Source organism: Homarus americanus, unplaced genomic scaffold (assembly GCF_018991925.1).
Source record: "Homarus americanus isolate GMGI-L3 unplaced genomic scaffold, GMGI_Hamer_2.0 scaffold6317, whole genome shotgun sequence".
NCBI classification, from domain to species: Eukaryota; Metazoa; Arthropoda; class Malacostraca; order Decapoda; family Nephropidae; genus Homarus; species Homarus americanus.
In genome coordinates this window covers 20,533,570-20,558,433 of record NW_024730668.1, presented here as the reverse complement: position 1 = coordinate 20,558,433, position 24,864 = coordinate 20,533,570, and the positions used below count along the sequence as shown (strand labels likewise).

Below are 24,864 nucleotides of genomic sequence, written 5' to 3'. Positions count from 1 at the left end.
CTGTTTGCGGGTTCTAGTGGGTGAGTGGAAGGATCGCTTCCTGTATTTCATATATCGAGCTTTTCTTAGTATTAGTGAGTGCTCTTTAATCTTCTCCTTACAGTATATCGCTGACATGGTCAACACTTCCAAGAAAAACAAAACTCCATCCTTTCATCTACTCAAGTCCTCCTCACTCACTCATGCTCCTTCACTTTTCCCGACTAATAGCAATTTTGTGAAATATAATTAGTGAAGTCTCTCATTTCATCATATTCAGCATCTTTAATCAAGGCAGAGTGCCAAGTGTAATTTTGCGCCAACATATTAGTGGTTAAGGTGATGGAAAATTTAATTAGGACCATAATCGATCTCGTGTAACACTGGGGGCGCTGGTGGTGATGTCAGAGGGGGAAGACTTCATGAAGGTCTAACAGAGACAACCATTGGACCAATAAACAAAGATAGGCTGCAATGTATCCGTTATAATTTCCTTCAGTTTCTAATGACTGGTGTATTTATTAACCTAGAATACGCGGTTAATTACCTTAGTTGTTGAAGTGCAGTAATGCATAATAACATTAACGTATATCTTAATATTCAATTGTTAATGACTCAGTGTATTTATTAACCTAAAGCACGCACCTAGAGAGACCTGGCGGGAAGAAGCACAGCAATACAATAACAATATGCTGCCAACTAATTCCAATAACTGTCTACTCTAGTACACAGACTTGAGACCAATAGGCCAGGCAGATGAAGAACCTAATGCAACTCTTAAAGAAGAATGGTGTGGCTAACCTGGTCAATTAAAACACCCACAGTAAAGAGAGAAAGAAAATTAGTGAAACAGGTGAACTCCACGACAGATTACACCAACATAGATTAGGAATTGAGTTAGCATTGCGTACGTTACAGGAATTAGATTTTTGTTCATAACGAAAGCCTAATGTTACCTTCAAAGTTACATTTATATTGTTGTGCACGAGGCGGACGTTGTACCCTAGATTACACCAAAAGTCACGAGTGTAATTCTGTTTATCATTCCAGAGGGACGTAGATATCCTTTTATTCTTACCGTAAAATTTTGGAAACATCATAATATTAAGAAAAGTCACCCCGTGGATCTGGTAGCCAGCCTCCGTATTAAATTAAAAAAAAAAAAGTTCTCCCCCCCCCTCCCGAAAAGTCTAACACGTTTCCATAATATGTATGTATGTATGTATATGTATTATAAAAGTCGTTTCCACAAACTGTTAATTTGATAAAACGTTTCCTCAATAAATTATCATGACACGAGGCTCTACACAACATTGCCCCCCTCCTCAGTACGAGTCCACCATAATCCTAGGCCATATCTAATTCACCAGATGGACAGCCATTTGTTTAAGTTCCAGGTACATTACATAGGCCATTACTCCCCACTGCGGACCAACGTTTCATGCCTCAACAATAGCCAAAGAAACGCTCACTGTATATGTATTAAAGTACTGCTGAGGGGAGGGGATAGATCCTTCTTTATATTGAGCATCCAGAGATTATTTAGAGCTACGAATAAAGAACTAAAGCAGTAATCCAATTATTGTACAGGGAAGGAGGGAAAGAAGGAGAGACAATTATTTAAGAGAAAGGGAGTTACAAGAGGGGGAGTAAGGGAGAGAAAAAAAAATATATTGATTAATGGAAATGAAAAGTAAATGAGAGGGAGCTGAAGTGTAAATTATAGTCCGTAGTTAATAACACAGAGGTGAAGATTAATCGTGTAAGAGAGAGGAGGTCCTGAGTGTTATGTGCAGTGAAGAGAATGATCAATAGAGATTTACTGAGGAATATAAGAGAGATGGGTTTACAGGAAATGCTGAAACATGGGGTGAAGGATAGTGTATTATACCTGTGTTGAGATATAAAGAGTCTGAACTCGTATCACCTGAAGATTAGACACCCCAGCTTATTTTATCTGATGATTAGACACCCCAGCTTATTTTACCTGATGATTTGACACCCCAGCTTATTTTACCTGATGATTAGACACCCCAGCTTATTTTAGCAGATGATTAGACACCCCAGCTTATTTTAGCAGATGATTAGACACCCCAGCTTATTTTACCTGATGATTAGACACCCCAGCTTATTTTACCTGATGATTAGACACCCCAGCTTATTTTACCTGATGATTTGACACCCCAGCTTATTTTACCTGATGATTAGACACCCCAGCTTATTTTAGCAGATGATTAGACACCCCAGCTTATTTTAGCAGATGATTAGACACCCCAGCTTATTTTACCTGATGATTAGACACCCCAGCTTATTTTAGCAGATGATTAGACACCCCAGCTTATTTTACCTGATGATTAGACACCCCAGCTTATTTTACCTGATGATTAGACACCCCAGCTTATTTTACCTGATGATTAGGATGCCAAGCTTATTTTACCTGAAGATTAACCACTTTAATGCCACCGAGGAGTTAGGGTAGGGTAGCTGAGGTTAAGTTCAGTTAGGTTAGGTTAACGTTAGGATAGTATTAGGTTAGGTTAAGTTAGGTTAGCAATGTAACGTTAGGTTAGGTTAGCGTTAGATTCGGTAAGGTTAAATTAGGATAGGTCAAAGGTTAGATTAGCGTTAGGTTAGGTCAGCGTTAGATTCGGTTAGGTTAAGTTAGGATAGGTGAACATTAGATTACCTTTAGGGTGGTTAAGCATCAAGTAAAATAATAAACTAAGGTGTCTAAACTACAGGTGATCCTTAGTGCTTCCGTATTTCAATAATGACAAAACTCAGTAATATTGTCTTCTTTGTTTCCTTAAGCCATTAGTGTATTGTAAAGGAGAGGAAAGACTGGAAGTAATTACTCTGAAGGACTGATTCTTATATAATAGGCGTTTTGTTCTTAGACGGTGACACACACACACATAGATGTAAATAAGGACGTAAACAGACAGAAATACGGATAAATGGGCGGAAATAAGGACAACAGAATAAACTATAGACCTAGGCCTACATAGACGGAAATAATGACATTTAGACGGAAATACAAAGTGACGGAAAGACAAACACACAGACGGAGACAGGCGGAGACGGAAAGACAGAGACGATTACATGACCATATTTATAAACGATGACAAATAAATAAATAAATCGAAAAAAAAAATATATAAATAAAAAAGATCGTATGATAGAATTTTGTTCTGATTTGAATTTGTAGCTATTGAAAATGCCGTTCATTTTCAACAGTAAAGGGTGAGTGTTATTCACCTCCCCCCATCCCCTCACCTATGGTCTACGCAGGTTAATGGCCTCTACTGTAGGTGTGTGTGTGTGTGTGTGTGTGTGTGTGTGTGTGTGTAAGTGAAGCGCATTGATACATTATGTCATCATCATCATCATCTCTCTCTCTCTCTCTCTCTCTCTCTCTCTCTCTCTCTCGTGTCAGTGAACTGTTCAATAAGGGCTCATTCTCCCCATAAATAAGCTTGAATGCTAATGAGTCTCACCACTTGACCTCCCCTCCCCCCCAGAAAATAAACATTGGCATTATGTACACTTAAGTGAAGGTGCAGGTGATGAAAACATTGCGTCAAGTGGCCAGTTGCTATTGCATGAGTGACTGGATTTTATATATCTAGTGTTGCAACAGCCAAGAGGTCATGTGACATCGTATTTACAAGTGATTTAGCCTAAAATTGCAGGTGAAACATATTTACTTATATATAAAGCACACAAACCCACACTCTCTCTCTCTCTCTCTCTCTCTCTCTCTCTCTCTCTCTCTCTCTCTCTCTCTCTCTCTCTCTCTCTCTTTCAGTCATTGAGTAAACTATATGTTAATACTTTTTATTTATTTTTTTTTTCAAAGTAAAAAACCTAAATTAGTCTATCGTTTATACTGGTGTTATTTACTAAGTGAATATTAACATTTTCTAACGGATCTTCAAAATTTCCAACCGAAGTCTCATATCTTTAACGGATATTCATTTTTTTTAACGGATAGTTGAATTTTTAACGGCTATTAAATTCTCTTGGACCACCTGAAGATTAGACACCCCATCTTATTCTCACGTTAATCATTAAACACCTTTACGTTAGCTGGGGTTTTAGGTTTTGTTAGATTAGGTTAAGTTAGTTCATATTTGGTTAAATTAGGTTAGGTTATATTAGGTTAAGCTGGGTTAGACTAGGTTAGGTTAGGTTAGGTTAGGATAGGTTCATAACATCCGATTAGATTAGGTTAGTCTAGATTAGGTTACGTTAGATTAGATTAAATTAGATTAAAATGTTAGATTAGATTAAAATGTTAGATTAGATTAGGCCTCATGTAGACTATCCGGCCTCATCTAGTCTATATCCGGCCTCATCTAGACTCAGTCCGGCGCTCGCCTTCATCTGGCTGGATCGTAAATACACACTATTATATGCAATGAGCCAATTTACTTCACAGGGTAAATTGTGTTGATGGAGGGAGGGTGAGTGGGGGGGGCTGATGGGAGGGAATGAGGAGACTAAAGAGAGGGGAGGTAGGGAGAGAGGCGGGGTTAAAGGGAAAGTATAGGGAAGACAAAGGAGGAAAGGGAAAGACAGAGAGGGAGGAAAGGGAGAAAGCTTAATATGATGATAATTGACTGAGACTATGTAACACTACCCTCATATTCACTTAACAGACACTACAGGAAAAACATCTGCACGGTCTGATACCTTCGACAATAAGGTCATTCATTACCCTAAATAAACGGATAACGACGGAGGTAGGTGTTGGAGGAGGTGATTCACGGCCCCTCGGTGGTCGTGGTGGTACGTGAAGCAAACAAGTTTGTGTTGTGGCACATTTGGCACTGGGGACCTTATATGGCACTCTGTCCTCGCGTGTGTGTGTGTGTGAAGAGAGAGAGAGAGAGAGAGAGAGAGAGAGAGAGAGAGAGAGAGAGAGAGATAAAACAGAACACGGAGACATCCAGAGACAGACAGACAGTAACAGGGAGACAGTCAGACTCCCATAAACAGTAACTCACTACCACCAGGGAGTGGCTGTGAGTGACTGACTTCGCCTGGCTGCCTCTACTACCATCAGAGAGTGACTCTAGACTGACCTATTATCTTGACATGACTTAACAACCCAGACCAACACTGACGTAAACTGGCCTACACTGACCTTCACTCCCTTGGCTCTTAATCCACTCCCTTGGCTCATAATACACCCCCTTGGCTCTGTCGTCATTAAGGGAACTATGGTTTATGGGCTACAATGAAGTTTCCGGGACGCTGCACACGGGATGGCTGACGTCAAGCGTTAAAGGTCATGTTTATTGTTTTCATAAAGCTACACAGTTGTATTTTTTCCTCACCAAGAGATATCAGGACATGTTGACGGGCTCGTGTAAGCTGGTACACAGAATTGACAACCAACGTGAGATTAGAGAACTGAGCCATAGCTTATATCGTCTTTTATTTGCTTAAAGAATGAAATTGAACTTATGAATTTAGTAATATAATGAGTAAAGTTATTTTTTTATTATATATCAGAGTAAATATTACCTATGGTATTTTATTTTTTATTTTTAGGTGTTTAAAGTAGCGGTGGTTATCAGAAGAGATCAATGGGTTTTATTTTCTCCGTAAAACGAATTTAAAACAAAAAATAGGGATTAATTAGTATGCATATTATTGTTACTGTTTTAAAATACATGCTTCAACAATCTGGATTAACAAGCATCGGGGCTTTGACAAAATATCTTAAAAAATATTACTAACAACGTGGCCAGCAAGAAGGTTTTAATTAATTTTCTAAACTAAAACCCGTAATACAAGACTATTGCATAATGTCTACATCATATAAATCTGTATTGTAACATTTCTCGATCATTAACAGCAACTTTGGTTATGTTTATATTGTCGATACTCAATTGTCTTTTGAGAGAGTCACACGCTTCTTCAGATCAGCGTTCAGGTCCATGCATAGGTCCACTTTAGGTCCAGTCCAGGTCTAGGTTTAGGTCTAGGTTAAAGTCCAGTTTAGGTCCAGTCCAGGTCTAGGTTTAGGTCTAGGTTAAAGTCCAGTTTAGGTCCAGTCCAGGTCCAGTCCAAGTTCATTCCTGGTTCAGTTGCAGTTTATGTTAAATATTCCTCGTTAGTCAGTAAAGAAGTAAGAAGGTACAGCTAAAACAGCATCACCCCCAAAACTACCATCAATGTTGTGTATATTGAGTTTCTACCTTACGCTAACTTAATTAACACCACGAAAATTAACATATAAATAACTTAGAAAAAACTGTATTTAATATTATATCTTAACTTGCGATTAATGAACGTATTTAGTTAAAGTAGAATCTCAGAACAACTCAGAATACTGATTTTGGAGTCCATATATAGTCTTATTTAAAGTCAACCAGTTGGATATAGTTTCTTGTGTAGACTCTCAACTGTTATTACCTGAAGATTACAAACCTCAGCTTGTCTTACATGAAGATTGATCACCCTAACGCTATCTGGAAGGGTTAGGTTAGGTTACGTTAGCATTAGGGTGGTTAATCTTCAGTTGAAGTAAGCTTGGGTGTCTTATCTCTTAGGTGAAATAAGCTGGGGTGTTTAATCTTTAAGTGAAATAAGCTTAGATGTATATACATGTGAAATAAGCTGGGGTGTCTAATCTTCAGGTGAAATAAGCTGGGGTGTCTAATCTTCAGGTGAACTAAGCTGGGGTGTCTAATCTTCAAGTGGCCAGTCTGTTTCTCTCTGTGCAGGGTAATAGTGCCAGACTCTCACCTTGAGCACCTAGATACTCCTCCATTGCTCGGGAGAACTCGGAGATGTTGATGAGGGCGGAGCACAGTTTCTTAGCGAAGGGGCTTAGGGGCACCTGCTGGCTGAGGCAGATGGGCGGGGGCATGGTCTCACCCACGCCCACACACACGCCCATCACCACCACCACGCCGACCACCAGAAGGCAAGACCACGAACAGCTGCGGAACACCATTGTTTGTCTGTTGGGGAGAAAGAGAAGGCAGGTGAGGAGGGGAGGCGGGGGGAAGTAATCCAGAGACCGCGAACCTAAACATATTGTATAATAAGTACACCACTGAAATAATCAGCTCCAAAACTGTAGAAAATTATCAAAGGCATCTTAGAAAAGAAAATAGCAACAAATACAGTATACTTTAGCTTACTTTTAATTTCATTAGTGTAACTCATACAGAAATAACCGCTGAAGAAATAACTCAAACAATTGTAGTTAATCCCCGTGTTATTTTGAGCGATATATTTGGCGGAAAATGTCTTCAATTCCTACACAATATCAGTCGACATTTCGGCGGGAAATGTGTAATTTCCGGAGCAATAAGAGTTGATACATCTAGTGGAAAATTGCTCACAGTTCTAGGGGAAGCAATCTAATACATTAAACTAAAGTCGTAACTTAAAGCACAAAGAGGAAAGGTTGTGATGTTGTCTTATAACACCAAGTTCACATTTTCAAATCTCCTCATTAACAACACCTAAAAAACACACAATATTATATAAGTAAATATATACTTAAGTAGATGGATAGACAGAACAAAAATACATCAAAGTAGATAAACAGGAAAAAAAAAACCACAATTAGAACTAGTTATATAAAAATATTTCACCCCGTTTCAGAACCCGGAAAAAAAATCGTATGTGTTTTCGTAATTGACTCATCCACATGAAGAGGAAATTAGACCCCGCTCCTTCACAGGTAAGAGTTTATGGCGCACTGAACATGAAAACTGTATTCACTGAGACGTTACAGGCAGCCGCTACATCAACCTGGCTCTCGCCTCTTTGGTAATGGATCAACGCCGGGGCCTTAGGCAGGGCATCGAACATAAGGCCTCACGGTTCCGAAAGAGTTTTAGCAGTGTTGTTTTATGATGGGTGGGGGAGAGGAGGAGTTAGTATGGCGTAATAAGTGGCTGTGGCAGATATGGGATTGGGTGTATATAGTTTGTTCTATAATAGGTGGTTGTGATAGCGTACGAAGGTTTGTGAGAGAGTGAGTGTTTGTGCTACAGTGGTGGGAGAGGAAAGTGAGAGGTGAAAGAGAGGGAAACAGAGACCAGTCCGTTGCGTCACTATCGCTATGGCAGTCACACACACACACACACGTAAAAACAACCCCACCCTGGTTCTCCTACGTGAATTACACAGTGTCGGGAAGGAACCGATAGCGGCAGCGTGGGGAGAAACGACAGGAAAAAAAAAAGAGAGACGAAGAGAAAGTAAAGCGAAGTGAAAGAAGATTGTACCCAAAAAAACATAAAAGGAAGGTGAAGCGAGAAGCTGAAGAAACAAAAGAAAAACAAACATCAGAGACTGTGTGTGTGTGTGTGTGTGTGTGTGTGTGTGAAATAAAACTTGAATCCAGCATCGTTATTTATTTTTTTTTATTCTACAAAATCGTGTATAGAAATTATCAGATGGCGTCATGGTGTATATAATATATCTTAGCTGTTGAAGCACCTTGATAATACAGTAATATATAATTCTCATACGGTCAGAAAAGGCTTGAAATGAATATATAAAATGCAGCCATTTTTAAATTAATTTTATAATATATGATTTACCGAGAATAAATCTTTTTTTAGAGGAATTTCAACGCTATTTTTCTCATGTGTTGGAATTTTAAACGAATGACGATGGTGTGTGTGTGTGTGTGTGTGTGTGTGTGTGTGTGTGTGTGTGTGTGATAGAGAGAGAGAGAGAAAGATTTTATAAAATATACCTTGATAGAAAGACAGTCACAGAGGAATAAAGAGTAAAAAAAAAGTCGAGAAAAAGAGAAGAGGAGAATGGTAGTTGAAGCACTTACAGAGAGAGAGAGAGACAGTTCGTTAAAGTGATAAAAGAGAGATATAAACAGCTCCCAATAACTGTATACTAAAATATATATCTCCATCTCTCCACGAAGTTCTTAACAAACACACACACACACACACACACAAACTCAAACTCTCTCTCTCTCTCTCTCTCTCAACACCTACATTACGGACGCGTCATTTTTATTTAGTTAGATAACAGGTGTGTGGCCTCAAATACACAGTGGCCGGCCTTTATTAACTTGTCACCAAGACACCAATCGAGCAGGGACTGGGGGAAGGCACCGAGTGTCTATCTATCTCTGTATGTCTGACTGTCTGTGTGTGTGTCTGTGTGGTAGTGTAGCTCCAGTGTTCTCTTCCGTCACGCTGAAAGGCATCATGATTATTGTTGTATGTGGGGGCGGTCGAAGGGTCCAGAAGTGCTACCTCTTCCCACGCTGTCTGTTTTTATGCCCGTGTGTCTGTCTGTGTGTGTGTGTGTGTGTGTGTGTGTGTGTGTGTGTGTGTGTGTTTTGATTTTCAGTCTGTCTGTCTGTCTGGCTTCATCTATTTTTCTAATGGTAAAGCTGAAATACCAGAAATATAATTTTTTTTAATGTCACGGTAGGGAGTTAAGTAACTGGTAGGCTAAAGGAGGAGGACTAGGAGAAGAAAGAAGAGAACTAGGAGGAGGAGGAGGAGCAGAAAGAAGAGGAAGAGGTAAAAGACAAGAAGGAGTAGGAAGGAAGAAAAAATAAAATAAATTTGGCCAAAACACAGCGTACAAGACTACTTGGGCTAGTTATTATCTTTGAAGCTCTTGCCAATAAACCGTCGACATTATGAGAACTTGAGAGGTATGTTCAATTTTCAATTTCAATAGTTTATTCCTTGATAGAGGAAGCGGGATCCTAGTGCTGTCACTAGGTACCCCTGTACAATAACACCAGAAGCACCTGGCAAGTGTGACAAGTATATACAGTATAAATATTATAAAGGGGCTTACTAAAGCCAAAGGAAGGAAAGATATTCCTTTAACACATTATCAATATTATTTACATAATATCTGGCCAGTATGGGGAGGATCATCGTGTCTCCGTCAGGGGGTCGTGGAGTGGTGGTCCAGCAGGCGTCACGGAAGCGTTGTGTGTGGGGACATCTTAGGAGGTAGTGGTTAAGGGTGCGGCTGTCGGGTCTTCTGCATTATCCACAGTGAGGAGAGGTATGTTGTCGTCCTCTTAACATACCTTATTACATCGGGTTTTATGTTCTTATACAGTTGTGAATATACCGGTGAAGGTTGGGTGACTCGTTACGCAGCGTGTGGAGAACTTTTGATAATATGGATGATTGAATATTCCTTGTGATTGACGGGGAATGTTATCGGATGTGCGTCGATGTAAACGAGAGAGAGAGAGAGAGAGAGAGAGAGAGAGAGAGCGTACACAGGGGTTATGTTAATTGCACGATTGGATGCCTCATTAGATCATTCAGCCATTGTTTATATCCTGCATCCCCGATAATTCCAAGTATGTAAACACTGAGTCTCTCTCTCTCTCTCTCTCTCTCTCTCTCATACAAATTGAGGATATAAAAATTTTTGCACAATTATAATTTGTTCAGGGAGAAAGCTTCTGATATCACAAGATGTTCATTGGGGAAAATATGAAAAGCTTTATGACAATAAAATTGAAAAATTGTTTCTATACTTGTAAGGATCTTGTTGTGCTATGAATTAAATTTGTATTCAATACTCAAAGTCGGGTACATTCAGATGTAAAAGCATAAAACACACACACACACACACACACACACACACACACACACACACACACACACACACACACACACAGTGAGGTTCTTGGGTGGCCTCGGTGCCCTGGGGATATAGTAGGTGCCACTTTGAATGGACTGCTAACAGCTCCTCCGAAGTTCCATCCAAGGTAAGACGTGTAGCAGCTCCCCCTCATTCACTGTACACCATCAGTAGCTGCCTCGTGCTACCATTATGCGACTGACACTAAGCTCTGAAAATCTCCTTCTTTTGCTTTCACGTAGTATACAGTATATGTAGATTCTTACTTATTTTTGAATTATTCCCTGTTGCGTCTTGTCTCTTTCTCTTTCTTCAATTCCTTATCTATTTATTCACTTATTTTTACCCAGAATTAATATATTTCCCTTCAGTTACTATTATATCCCACCGTTCCTTCATATATATTTTACCGCCACAAAGTTTCTAACCTAATAACCTCCCTCACCACCTAAGCCCCGCCCAGAATATATCATCAACACGAATAAAAGAATAAATCAAATGTGGGTTTCTTCCCTCTGCTTCAACCTCACTTTCGTGTTTAGGAGGGAGGTAACGAGGGCTTCTTACCACGTTGCACGAAGACATTATAATTTCCTGATAAATAGTTAAATTTAAAAGTAAAATAATAAAATACGAGTATATGGATTCTATTGTTATGGAGATAAGTTAAATGGTCACCCATAGTAGTAGCATCTTATTCAAGGGTTTGTCATCGTATTCTAGGGGTTGTCATCATACTTAGGGGGTAAGTCATCATGTTTAAGGAGTTGAATAATTCAACTTAAGGGGTTAAGTCTTCGTTCCCAAGGTGTTATACATTAAAGGAGAAATACATCTATTGGACGGGTGATAGTTGTGCAGGGTAGTCGGGTCGGAGTAAACACGTACGCACTAAATGAAACTCCCAAATTTTTACCTGCAGGTGGTAAAAATAAATGGGATATTATGTTTGTTCGTTTTATCTGAATTTTGGTCGTAATTTACACTTACTAGTTCTCTTCCAGCTATTTTCATCAGCTTGTTAGTGAAATGTGAAGCGTAATATCCGTAGACTTTTCCCCAATTTGTAGTTCATACACGTTAGCTTCTCAGTCAGATGACATTATAATTTAGGTGGGAAATTGTGAACTATACAACACCGACACAAGACCTTTACCGTGAAAGTTGCGTGGGAGAAGATGAAGACCGTGAGGTTAGCTTCTCCACCTTCAACCCCTCCCGAGAAACAGAACCTCCTCGTCCTGAAGAAGTTTTTTTTACTCGTCCGCCTGCCGGCTGAGTGGTGGCCTTATGGTTACCTTCGGTGACTGGGGCCAGGCGAAACAACTGAAGAACGTTTTATACATCAACGACGTGCCAGTCAAGGTGATCGCTAGACTCATCGGGGAATGCGCACTCCAGAGAACATATTTGTGAGGAAGAAGATCAAATGTGGACCGTCCAGAAGAAGAAACAAATAAAAGGAACAGAAGTAAAATAACAATACTACGGCCGTAATTACCTAAGATCTCGACGGTCAGTAAATCAAATCAATAACAACATCAACAGCAACAACAGTGAACTATATAACAGTGAAAGCTTTTATTTACTGAAACTGTAATACATTATAAAAAAGAATGTATCCAATAAAGTTAGGAATTCTAACACTTAAGGATGTATCAAATGGCGCCAACCACTAATCCTTTTGAGTCATTTTTTATCAATACGATTTTAGAAACAAATCATCCCAGTAAACGCTATAAAAAATATATATATATTATATCAAACTAGAATATATTTTTAACATTCGAAAAGTGATGATACGAGTAAGCGAGATATATTTCTGTAAATCCTAGTTTACGACTCAGCAGATTTGAGATTTAAGTTAAGATCTTTTACTCTTCTCTTTGTGTTATTCCCATTGTACTCCAAGAGATTGTTAGTTTCTTCGTGTTTGAGATGCTAGAGGAGACGGAGAGAAGACAAAGACAGAATAAGAAATTGAATCAACGAGATAAGAGAAATAAAGGAAACAAAATTAGAGAATGAGAAACCCAGAGAAACCCGAAGACGAAAAAAAATAAATAAATCAGAGATAATGAAAGAAAAAGAAAATCATAGATATGTTGATTAAAAAAAAACATAATTCTAGATAATTTAATATAAGGTGAACGAAAGACAACCCGTAGATTAATGGTGTCACTAAAATCTTGACCTCTCTGAACGAAAAGCAACTAGAAAAAAAATACCAACAACACACTAGGCTTGAGAACGTACAGCAAGAACTGAGACTGCAAGAAATGACACTGACATTCTTTCTTTTCTCTACGCGTAAAAATGAACCTTCACGTCTCCATTAAATATGTATGAGATATGATCCTACATCTTTCCACGCTCGTGCTGATGATCCATTCACAGTCACTTTGTCATGTATTAGGAACCGATGAAGCGTCGTGAGCTATCCAATCTCCCGCGCTTCCCAGGCAACTGCGTTTCCTCCGCCAGAAATTTGCTGGACTTAGCCTAGTCGGGTGGGTAAAAATTGGTGAATTTCTTTTCTACTTTGCATTCTCCTCAATTAGTTTTACCGAGGAGTCTGGTTGATGAATTTACCTTCGAGTTGAGTTGATCAGTTTGCGTTACAGATAATTGTTCAGTTTACATTAAAATTTCGCTGATCAAATTATCCTTAAACTTTTAATAATCAATATATTGTGGAGAATATTCGCTCAGGTCGTTAAAAATCACTGTGAAATCAAATGAACATATGACACAACTACTCGCATTCTCCTAAATCCCTCGTCAGACGAAACAGAAAACTTATCAACGAGCGAATCCTTTGACAACCTACACCTCTCCAGAAGCAAGAACAACCGCCACCACCACCAGCGCCAGGCTCAACATACATGATATCAGATTCACTTATATGCAGCCCGGTGGTCAACGTTGTCAAGATTACATGTGGCTTTTCAGGATCCTCCAGTCGCGAATTCTAACGTCAGGGGGTGATTAAGAGCTTAGTGGCTCTCTGGGGGGCAACTGAGGGATTAATTTTCATGCTGTTGAGTGTAGAAGGGGGAGTGAACAGTTGTGTGTGTGTGGGAGGGGAGTAGGGGGAGCTGGTATGAGTTGTGTGCGTGTGCGTGTGCGTGGGCGTGTAGATTAGTGTCTATGGTTGTGGAGTAGTGTTTGTGTGTGTCTGTGTGTTCTTCATTGTCTTTACGTGACTGTAACTCCATCTGTCTGTGTCTTAGCAAGAGTTGAAGGTGAATTAAGAGAACGATAGTAACTAGATTCGTATCATAATATTACACGTGGTATGCAAATGAGGATTCCATAACCAACAGCGATTAAGTTAGTCTCACATTTCTACCAGCCGTTTTATCTACTCACATGTGATTAAAAATGCATTTAAACTAATTAAACCACAGAAATAATATTTTTACATGTGAATTTCTCGCTTGGATAATGTAAGTTCCAAGGGAAAAAATATTTATCATAAAATGTCCCCCTCACCCTCACTCCGAATAATCACGGGAAAATTTCAGGCTCGGGCAGTGAAGAGTCGACTACGCTATTACGACAAAAGTTTTAATAATATTTTTCTTCCCCGTAAATCCAGCGAAATTATTAACTAGTGGGGTTGCTTTGCGAGTGGCTCTTCAGATGCTCACACAAAAAGTTTACCTCTCCAACTCATGGGATTTTGTCTTGAATGTTTTGTCTATTGCGAGATATAAAGAATTTTTCAAGACATCATAGCCTCCAGCCGGCGTGTTGCTAAGACCAGCGTTTGTTGTGAGTGCCTGAGTGGTGCTGGAGGCGAGACGCTTGAGACAACAACACCGTCACACTCAAGAGGTCAGCTGTAGTGTTCGGCGGTGACGAATTCGTTAAATCTTTAAAAACTATAAAGTCAACGAATGAAATTTAATCATTCTTTTATGATGAGTCAGCTCTTCTCTTTCCTTCCTCACGGCTGTGTTATCAGGAGGTACAGAGTCTCATAAATCTTGGTTAAAGGTCTGTGTGTGTGTGTGTGTGTCAGGCGGGATCAGCTGGGGAGGAGAAAGATGACGGCTTCCACTCGCCAGTAAAGGGTAAGACTGTCTTTTCTTATTTGCTACATATAAATCTTTAACATAGAACGATGTATTGCATTCAGGCAAAATCATCTGTGATGTCATGATGTTTGCGCAGAACTCCACAGATACCTGTATATCGTAAATTATCTCCGTATAGGGTTATTAATTCTCAAAAACTTCAATCATTAAAGTTTTTCCTGACGTCCTAAATGAGCACTCAGGCAAACAGCGGAGAAACTTCTCCATTTCCAGGAACAACCCCTAACAAGTCTTCGTGACACTTCTACTGTGATGATTCAAGTATATATAATTGTTTTTTAATATGAATTCATTTGAAATTGCCATGTTTAGTTGATTTTTCGTCGCGTAAATAATGTTCTTTCATGTTTAATGTGTTTATGCAGTGACTCTTTGACATATAGTTACCGTACTTCTTTAGACTTCTCAAACGAGGGAAGAGTACCTGCTGTCAATTCTGTAATTTCTTTTGACATTTCCTGTAGCAATTCCCTGCGGGGTCTTCGCACCTCCAGCCCCGTCACTACACTATGTTGTTGTTTGTGAGAGTATCTGAACCAACGCGTCACTCACCCTTGTTGCTTCATATCCGCCAGGAGCCTGAGGGTGATAGGGTACACGCCACACACTTTCGATGCTTGAGTCGCGTCAACATTTCTTGTGTTACACTTTCACAAAACGTCTTTGAATTTTATCATACCCGCAGGATAAACGAGTTAGCCATTTATTCAACTCACTTGTTTATTTGACCTCAGTACTGCAGTCAATGTTGACAGACACTTGGAGGAAATTATTATATTCAGAAATACGATATCAGATTTTTTAGGGATGTAGATTGTGTCAACTGACACAATACTCCGAGTACAGGAATACATATGCAATAAGAGTACGATGATTGCCAAGCATCAAATAGTAATAATATTCTTTAAAGGTGTACCTCCAAAGATAAAATAAAAATAAAAAACTCCGCAAGTGAGAAAAGTCACCAATTGGCCACAAGACGCTAAGGGAGAAAGCAAGAGAGTCTATCAAAAATACTGACCTTTCAGAAAACTAATATGTCGCCCCCAGCATTGCCAAATAATTGCTAGCTGCGTCTACTGGCCCTCTCTTTCTCACTCCTATTATTGAAAACCTTTTCGGCAAGAACTAACGCTGCACTCCTTAATAATTCCTCGATGTGGACGGAAAAGAATTCAAAGTTATTGAGAACCACATCCTTTTCTTTTTTAGATGACGGACGCCACCGTGAGTAAGATGAATTCGGGCACACCAGGTGTTCCGAAAGTTTGATATCCGAGCAATAATAAACGTGAGACAGGTATTTCTTAATCAAGCTGGCGCTATAGATCACAGAGACGAGTGACAATGGATGGGTTATTGAGACCTTTCGTATTTTCTTTGCTGGTGTTTTTATTTTGATAGATATGGAATATTTGCTGATTTGTTGGGGCAAAATTAAATGTTTACGTGTGTGGGTTTGCATTTGTGTTCGTGCGCATATGCAGTTATGTTTGTGTGTGCAAAACAGAATAATTAAGTGAACCGTCGAAAAACAAACCTATCAATAAACGTAAGATTTTAGTTGTTCTAACGTATTAAGCTCTTTAAGGACAAAACAAAAGATCAATTTTATGCCAGAAAAAAAAATTAAGACAAAGTAAGACACTAATTCCCCAAAGATGTACCTCTGAATGTCAGTCACATCTGCACAAATTGTGATTGTCCACACACAGCTGAGCAAGAAAGGTTTCCATTGTATAGCGTATATGTTGATACATTACGGACATTCCTGAATGGTTGGGTCTGTGTGCTTGATCTTTCGCGTCTATCAAGTAGCAGATATGCACAAAATCAGAGAATAGCTTATATATCTAAGGAAGTTTTGTTAAATAACACAATGAACAGAATCGACTCGGCAATATACCGACGAATTTTTCACCACGTAATAAAATGGAATACAGCGCTAGGAAGTGTTTCAGAACTCTTGAATCCAGAACACTTTCTATAGAGACTCGGAAACAAAGAGAGACATATTGTGAAGGATAAAAAGCAAGGCCACCATTTTAGAAGATTGCCATACCAATATCTATCTGACAGTCTCCGTTTTCCTCCAGTCAAGAGAGAAATCACCCGGGATGTTTCTCAAGACTGAGGGACGAGTCTCAATTTCTCGCTCCCTTACATGAATATAAGAACCTATTTTGCGGGAATTGGAGCCGGTCTAGATTTTCCTAATTGACGGTTTTTCTTCTCTTTATTATAAGCCTGATGTGTGTAGCCCAAAGATTTTTATTTATCAGTACTTGTTTGATATAGTTTTATTAATGTATTAATTCTTTTAAGTTACCAGCAATGTCTCAAACGTATTAGTTAACATGGCAAGACCTTTGATAAATAATATTGTTAACAAATATGTAAGTATTCAACACACACACACACACACACACACACACACACACGTATTTATAAATTATTTACAGACATCAGAGTGAAAATATGATCGTATTTGATATCAAGACTTTCGACGCGACCTTTTCAATATACCTGGGAGTTTAATATTACCTGGTTGGGGGTAAATTAGATCTTCAACGTTCTCTTTTATCCTTAGTCTTTGAAAGGTGCTTGAAGTCTCTTAGCTGTCACGTGAAGGTCTGCATTATCATCATTGTTATTATCAATTTTAACATTACAATAACTCTATTACTTTCCCGTGATCACATTCCACGACTTTCACTTTTTATTATCCATTACAATATTTCTTATTCATATCAGTTTCGTTCTCATAACCTTGGTCTGCAGTACTGACAGTAAACTCTGAATTCTATCCATTTATTCACATTTAAATTAATAATCATAGTTCCATTGCTATTAACCATAACTGTTCCAATCATACTTTTTTATAATTAATTAGGTTACCTGTAGCATAAAATAAATTCTCTTTCTTTATCTGTCATTTCACCAGCCTTCCTCTACCTCAAAATGATAATTATTAATATGATTATCTACTCGCTGTTGAAATTGATACAATGAGGAGGTGGTATGCGTGTCTCTGTCCCACTTAAATTATTCCGTGTGGCTGGTGGTGGTGAGGGACGCTGGGGAAGAGAGAGGGGGGTTGGAGGGGACCATCACGCCATGAGCCTGGTTATGACATATATCGGGTAGTCTATTTCAATATTGGTTATAACAAGAGACGTAAGTTAATTATTCAATAAATTAATTACGAATATTGTTTAGTTCACTTTTGGAGGGGTAATTAAATAAATAGCGTTTTCATTGTAAGCATCTGAAATGAATTCGATAAACTGGGATGTTTTCATTTCCTTTTCATCCATTGCACTGTGCTAATGCTTTATTGCCTAAGGTACTTGACCATATTCTAAAAAAAAAATAAACGAAACTAAAGACATCCTTTTAATTATCCAGCACCAAGAAGGAGGAGTTCTGCTGAAACACACAAAAGCTTAAGAAAATATTCATTACGTGAGCTTTTTAAATGAAACCTCGTGCATTTCCCAGAACTGGAGTGACTCCCGTGTCCGCTATTATTACCAGCCAGCCGCTGGTCAGGTCTGATAATCATCGACATATCAACACTCAATGACATTTTCTCAAATACTAAGAAAAATCCTTGGCTTCATTAGTGTGTTAAAAATAACGAGAAATTAGCGGTGAAAACAAGATGCCCTCATCAATTTGATAAACTTACAGTATTGTAATGCTGCGTGTAGGCGTTAATGGTGATAAACAACGTTAAAATGGGTTGCTCAAGAGGAGTATAAACACCTAACACTAGTCTTCTAAGGACGGTTTTCCAGTCTTCGGAGTTGAATCTTCACAATATTTTTGCAAATTTTTCTTGCATCTTTTAAAGCTTCTTGCAGTAAATTTCAGAGCATCCATCAGCGCTGTCGTCGAGGAGGTAAGAGCTACGTTGAATATAAAAGGAGGTCCGCCAGTGTCCTACAAAATTTAATCATGCATCTAGGACAGAAACCCTTCTGTTTACTAAAATGTGTGAAAATCCCTCCCCCCCCACAAAAAATAATATATATATATATATATATATATATATATATATATATATATATATATATATATATATATATATATATATATATATATATATATATATATATATATATATCATGTCACTTTTATCCTTAATATAAATATTTAATCAAAGTTGAGTCCGTGGCCTCAACAATTGCATACTGCACTGTTGTTGAATATTCAACAACTCTGGCGCCATTAAGAAAATTAAGGGAAAGCGCGTTGGTGCATGCGGAGTGCCAGGTGACGATATTGTTAAGGCGGACAGAAGGCTGGCCGTCTATAGGCCGTCATGCTTTTACCAGAATTACACGAAGCAACACAGTTGACTTCATGCTCTATTATTACATTTTACTCAACTCTATGTCTGTAATTTTCGTAGAAATGCAGTTTGACGTACAGAGCTAAATATCTGAAAACATTAATGAAATATCTCTTACATTGAAAAGACCTGGCGATTATTTCTGTCGTGTTATCATAATTTTTTTTTTTTTTTTGCCAGCAGTACATTTCCTTAGGTTGTAACAAAGAGGGGTCACACTGTAGAGATCTATGAATAAGTGATTACAAAAACCTACGGGGATTTCACTTCAAATTCACTCTAATTAATACGACATAAATGTATTGTAACATGAAAACTGCAGAATCTGACATTTTACCATAGAGACATTGTGGTTTAGAATTAGCCAAGTATTTCATCCTTCAATTTAATGTACTCCTTGCTGAATCACCCTGTATATTAGTTTGATTTTTACAATATATATATCTAAAGTTTTTAAGTTTTCTTAATTTTTAGTTGATGATTAGCGTATTAACGATCTAGAATACGCACTGAAAGATCTTAGTTGCTGAAGTTTAGTAATGCATCATAACAAAAACATTATAACATTTGATACTCACTAACTCACTAAAATCGTAACGAGAAGTAAAATATAGAACCTTCGCCATAATTTTTTTTCGCTGTGTAAATGCTTGCTGGAAAAGATAATCTATTAGTAGTATTATATTGCCAAAGTGTTAAACGTCCAAGGTAATGCAATGGTTTCTGACGAGTGGCTTTGTTGACTTCAATTGAAACGCAACATGTTATTAACGTACCGCTGACTGTGTGAATTACCAACACTTAATATCTGAAAGGAAACGATTTTAACACAGTTTGACTATTTCGACGGTATCACATTTACAGTTTTTTGAGTAGTTTTATTTACATTTAACTTATAGTCATGAAAACCTAGACGTAGATTAATTTACATAAATAATTTTCAACTGAACATAAAGCAACAAATACCTTCAAACTTTTTATATGGATATTACTTTTTATTATCATTCTTATATTTAGTTTAGTGAATAATACTTTTAATACTGGAGAAAGCGTCATGGAGGTGGACTAGTGATTTAGTGCTTCAATTAACTGTTCTGGTAATAATTTTAGAAGACAGTCACATCGTTCTTTCCACCATTTCATATATTTTATCTTTATTAATACAAACTGGGCTATATACAGTTACTCTATGACACTTACAATAGATACCATATTCTTGGGATGTGTTGTCGTATCCTATGTTTTAGAATTGTTTTCCATATCGTTCTTATTAGTTAGTTTCATTTCGTAATTGATATAAAGTAGAATAATAAAATGAGATGTTTTGGAACAGTAGATCTAACGCATTTATTTTTTTTTTGGAGGGGAAGGACCTGAATATTAGGCATCCATGTTATTTTTGGTGTAATGACTAAACACCTTACAGCTACCTTGGGAACTGTTAGGATAGGTTAGGTTAGGATACGTTAGGTTAAGTTAGGTTAGGTTAGGTAAGGTTACGTAAGCGTGGGGGGTGAAATAAACTGGTGTGTGTAATTTTCAGACGAACCCTTTCTTTTGTATCTATAATTTCTTACTGGTTACACTATTGGAAATATATTGTTATTTTAAAGGCGGTGGTGAGAGTGGAGGCTTTGGTTTCATCTTCATAAAAGTACGACCAACATTGAACCATTGAGGCGAGTGATGGTAGGGGAGGGAGGACACACACACACACACACACACCTTTGCTGGTAGTGTGTGCGTGTGTTTAGGTGTAGAATGTATCTTGGACGGTTTACGTGGGGTGGGGAGGTGTAAGTGGTTGGTGTTGATAAGGGTGTAGGTGAGGATATGGATAGGTGCCAAGGTATCGGATATATGGGTGATAGTGGTAGGAGAGGGAGTAGCATGTTGTGGCCTCGTACTTCCTCATCTCTCTCTTCTACCCCTCACTTCTCTCTTCTCCCCTTTACCTCCCTTTTCAACCTGTCTATTCTCCCCTTTACCTCCCTTTTCATCTCCTCACCTGTCTATTCTCCCCTTTACCTCCCTTTTCATCTCCTCACCTGTCTTTCTCCTCCTCGTCAGCCAGGAAACAATAGCAGGTTCCTCAACATTCCTGTCTCGTCCTCCTCCTCCTCCTCCTCCCCCCTCTCTCTCTCTCTCCCAGGGTGAGGGACAAAAGAACCTTCAAGGGACTACACAGGACCTCCAGCGAGTGACGTCTAGGTAACAGAACCGTACTAGCTAGGCTTCTGTGGGTCTTTCCTCTCTCTCTCTCTCTCTCTCTCTCTCTCTCTCTCTCTCTTGGGCCTTCTGCAGTACGTACACAAACGCGCATGCAACTCTACACACACACAGACACGGGAATGTTTCTAGCTCTTCCCACCTTTGTTTGTTTGTTAATCAACCACTGAGCCATCAGAAATAGGTGTGTTATGTATGAGTATTGTAAGATATTTTTTTTGCAGCATCACTTGTTGACACCACAATACAATAGTGTTAAAAGGAACATGACCGTTTATTTACGTGTTAAGCAGTTGATGTTAAAATGTATTGCAGCGCTTCAACCAGCGTTATTAGGTATAAACTAATCTTATATAGGACCCAGAAGTAGATGCTAGATATTGCCAAGTGTTCAGGATATTTCGACACCAACTGTATAGTATCTCCTGTCGTCCGTCACAAGGTAAAAAAAAAAGATAATTTGAACGAAGTATAAGTAATAAAGAACTACAGAAATTATACCCCTTTTAAATAATTAATTACCTGTGAAGGATTTGAAATGAAAGAAAAAAAAGAAAACAATCGATTTGTGAGTTAATTTCTTTCCTTCTTTTCAAAGTTTTTCAAGGGCGACTGAGGACATTCTTTCGTATACTACCAGAAAACAGCTAATGATTAATAAAAAATAAAAAATCACAACACGAAGGCAAAAACCTGAAATATCTCCAATTCATTTAAGATATTTTGTGTTTTTCCCATGAGTCAATAAAAAATTCAATTAAATTCTTTGATCTCGCTGTCATCACCCCTTACAGAATTAACATGCGACTGTGATGCAATTATCCTCGTTGTGATTTTATAGCCAAACTTTTATTAGTATGGCATTAGTGATATAATTTTACCGTGTGTGTGTGTGTGTGTGTGTGTTTTAATCAACCCTCCTCTTGACATTGATAATAGGACAATTTTAACCAATGACAACGCTTAAAATTTGGTAGTAGTTGAATAATGGTGCGACAAGTCCGTAGACTTTATATTGATATCATGTTAGTAGTTGAATGAGGGTGCGCCAAGTCCGTAGACTTGCGATTGATAGAATATATATATATATATACTATATATATATATATATATATATATATATATATATATATATATATATATATATATATATATATATATATATATATATATATATATATATATATATATATATATATATATATATATATATACATTGGTATAAATCATCAATTAGATATGATTTCCTTCATACACAGACTTCAACGGGTTCAACTGGCCAAGTAACATCTTCGTCGTGGAGAGGTTGAGAATATTTTCAACATAATATCATTCGGTTTACCATAACATCAGTAGAATTAGAATGGATAAAATATTTATCTTACGACCATGAAGCTTATATCCTTAAATAAGACAAAACTACAGGGAAATATGAGTGTGGTAAGTCCTACCCATTTCTCACATACAAAACAAAGCTGGCTGACGGGGTGAGGTTAGACGTTACGCCTGCCCTGCTACCTGCGTGTGAGCATACCTTGCTTCATCCATCCCAGTCTCTATCTTCCTTTTGCCCTCCTACCCTCAACTTTGTCCATTAATATGTTTTTATTATTCCCTCATCTCCTAATTATATGACCAAAGTATTATTATTATTATTAGTACATAAAGATGGACCCAGCCTTTAACATACAGTATCCAAAACTATAAACTCTTCCTTGGCCAACTTTCAGTCTATATATTAAATGGTCGTCAGAATTAGTCAACCAGTTTTTGAGACTTATAAGTAAAGCTTATTAAATGAATTTATATATATTTCCTTTCATATTCTTTTCATAAGGAAGGAGGTCCCACGATAGCTCCCCACCCCCCACGCTCCCCTTCTCTCTCCCACGCTCTCCTCCTCTCTCACTTACCGGCTGCTTCTCCCTCCCACGCTCCCACAGACAGTCCCCTTCTCTTCACCTCACCCTCCTGCACCACTGATCACCTACAGCAATTCATGTCATCGCTAATTGACCGTAACGCTACAAGTTTTACTCGTTAGACTTTGCTAAGTTATACAGCACCCGGCAGTTAAAGATAATCCTCACTAAGTCATTAGCTCTGAACCCCTGTTTGGTTTCTGGCGCCCTGAGACACTCGGACCAGCCACATGTATTAGCTTCTATCCCTTATATACATACATACATACATAAATACATATATACATACATACATACATACATACTGGATTTTGTAATTTTTATTCTCTTGTCTTTTTCCAATATTATGAAAAGGATCAACAACAGATATAACAAAGTGTCTTAAAATATTACTGTCTAGGAACACGATATTTGCTAAGAGTTTTATGGGATCTGTAGATGGACAGCTTCAGCAGCAAGGAATAATAATATGGTATAAAATCTCTCCCCAAAATATAATTTGAAAAATATGTTGTGAGGGAAGTCTACAAAGTATAGTGAAGGAGAATAAGGCAAACGATAACGACGGAATGATAAGAGTTTAGACAATTAAGAATGGCTGGTATGCTATCCCGTCTATACGGAAGTCGAAGAAAAAATGTAACTATATTTTGAGAAAATTATTAAAATCGACGAATAATTTGAAATTATTGAGATAACCTACGTACGAAAAACGTTCAGCAATGAATATAAAATTAAAATATTGTCATATTTTTTTCAGAGAACGTACTTGGTAACGGTCACCCAGGCAGATATTTGAGCTACAGTTTATAGAAGGAGAAACAATAAACAGCACCTCGTGTTTAGAGAACAGGAAGAGCATCAAGGAAGATCTCGTACATTCTTTTTCTGACTTTCTAGGGAATACAACTCTATTCCCCTGAGTCCCTGACTAATGGGCTTGGAAACTCCTCGGGATGTGAAGATCGTTCTCAGTGCCTCCAGGCCTCGCCCCACCCCTCTACCTCCTCATCTTCCACGCTGAACAACTCGGTTACATTTTAGTTCGACGTAAAGGAGACACTATAGAAATCCTGAGGAGAATAGCTGGCCTCTCGGGCCCCGACAGGAAGGATGGAGTGAGGTAATGGTACAGTCCTCGCGGATTTTTTCACACTGTATGGGTAGGGTACTAGGGAGGCTGGAGAGGTGCTCAGGAGCTTGTTATAATGAAGGTTCTTCTAGTGGTTCTCCTGTTGCTTGGCGCACCCAAGAGTGAAACGATCCCTGGTATCCCTGTCGTGGCACACGAGAAGTCAACAGATTTTTTTTTACTGTTTTTATAATTACAAATATGAGAGTGGAAGAAATTTGCCCTCGGGAGAAAGTTACAATTTTAACGTCAGAAGGTTTTCGCTGTTATATCTCATCAGGTGTTTGACTTAGTGAATTTATCTGAGAATGTCAAACAATTTCTTAAGTTGGGGATTAGAAAGAAAATAAAAATAAAATGGATCTGAATGCTACACACACACACAAACACACACACACGCGCGTGCCCGCAGTAAAGAGCACATACACAGCACTTACTGTACTCCCTGTGCATGTGATTTTCAAGCTCGTCTGAGTGTGAATGCGGGTGTGTAAAAAATGTATGCGTATGCGTTAC

General features: G+C 38.3%; 1 protein-coding gene across 1 annotated transcript in view; it reads right to left on the bottom strand.

The window, feature by feature from the left end:
• LOC121867295 (myosuppressin-like) overlaps positions 1-24,864 on the bottom strand; it is a 48,921-nt gene that overhangs the window by 1,011 nt on the left and 23,046 nt on the right. Inside the window, exon 2 of the mRNA XM_042367190.1 lies at positions 6,739-6,956. Coding sequence (XP_042223124.1) covers positions 6,739-6,949 — 211 coding nt within the window. The 5' untranslated portion in view covers positions 6,950-6,956. The remainder of the gene's footprint in view (positions 1-6,738; positions 6,957-24,864) is intronic.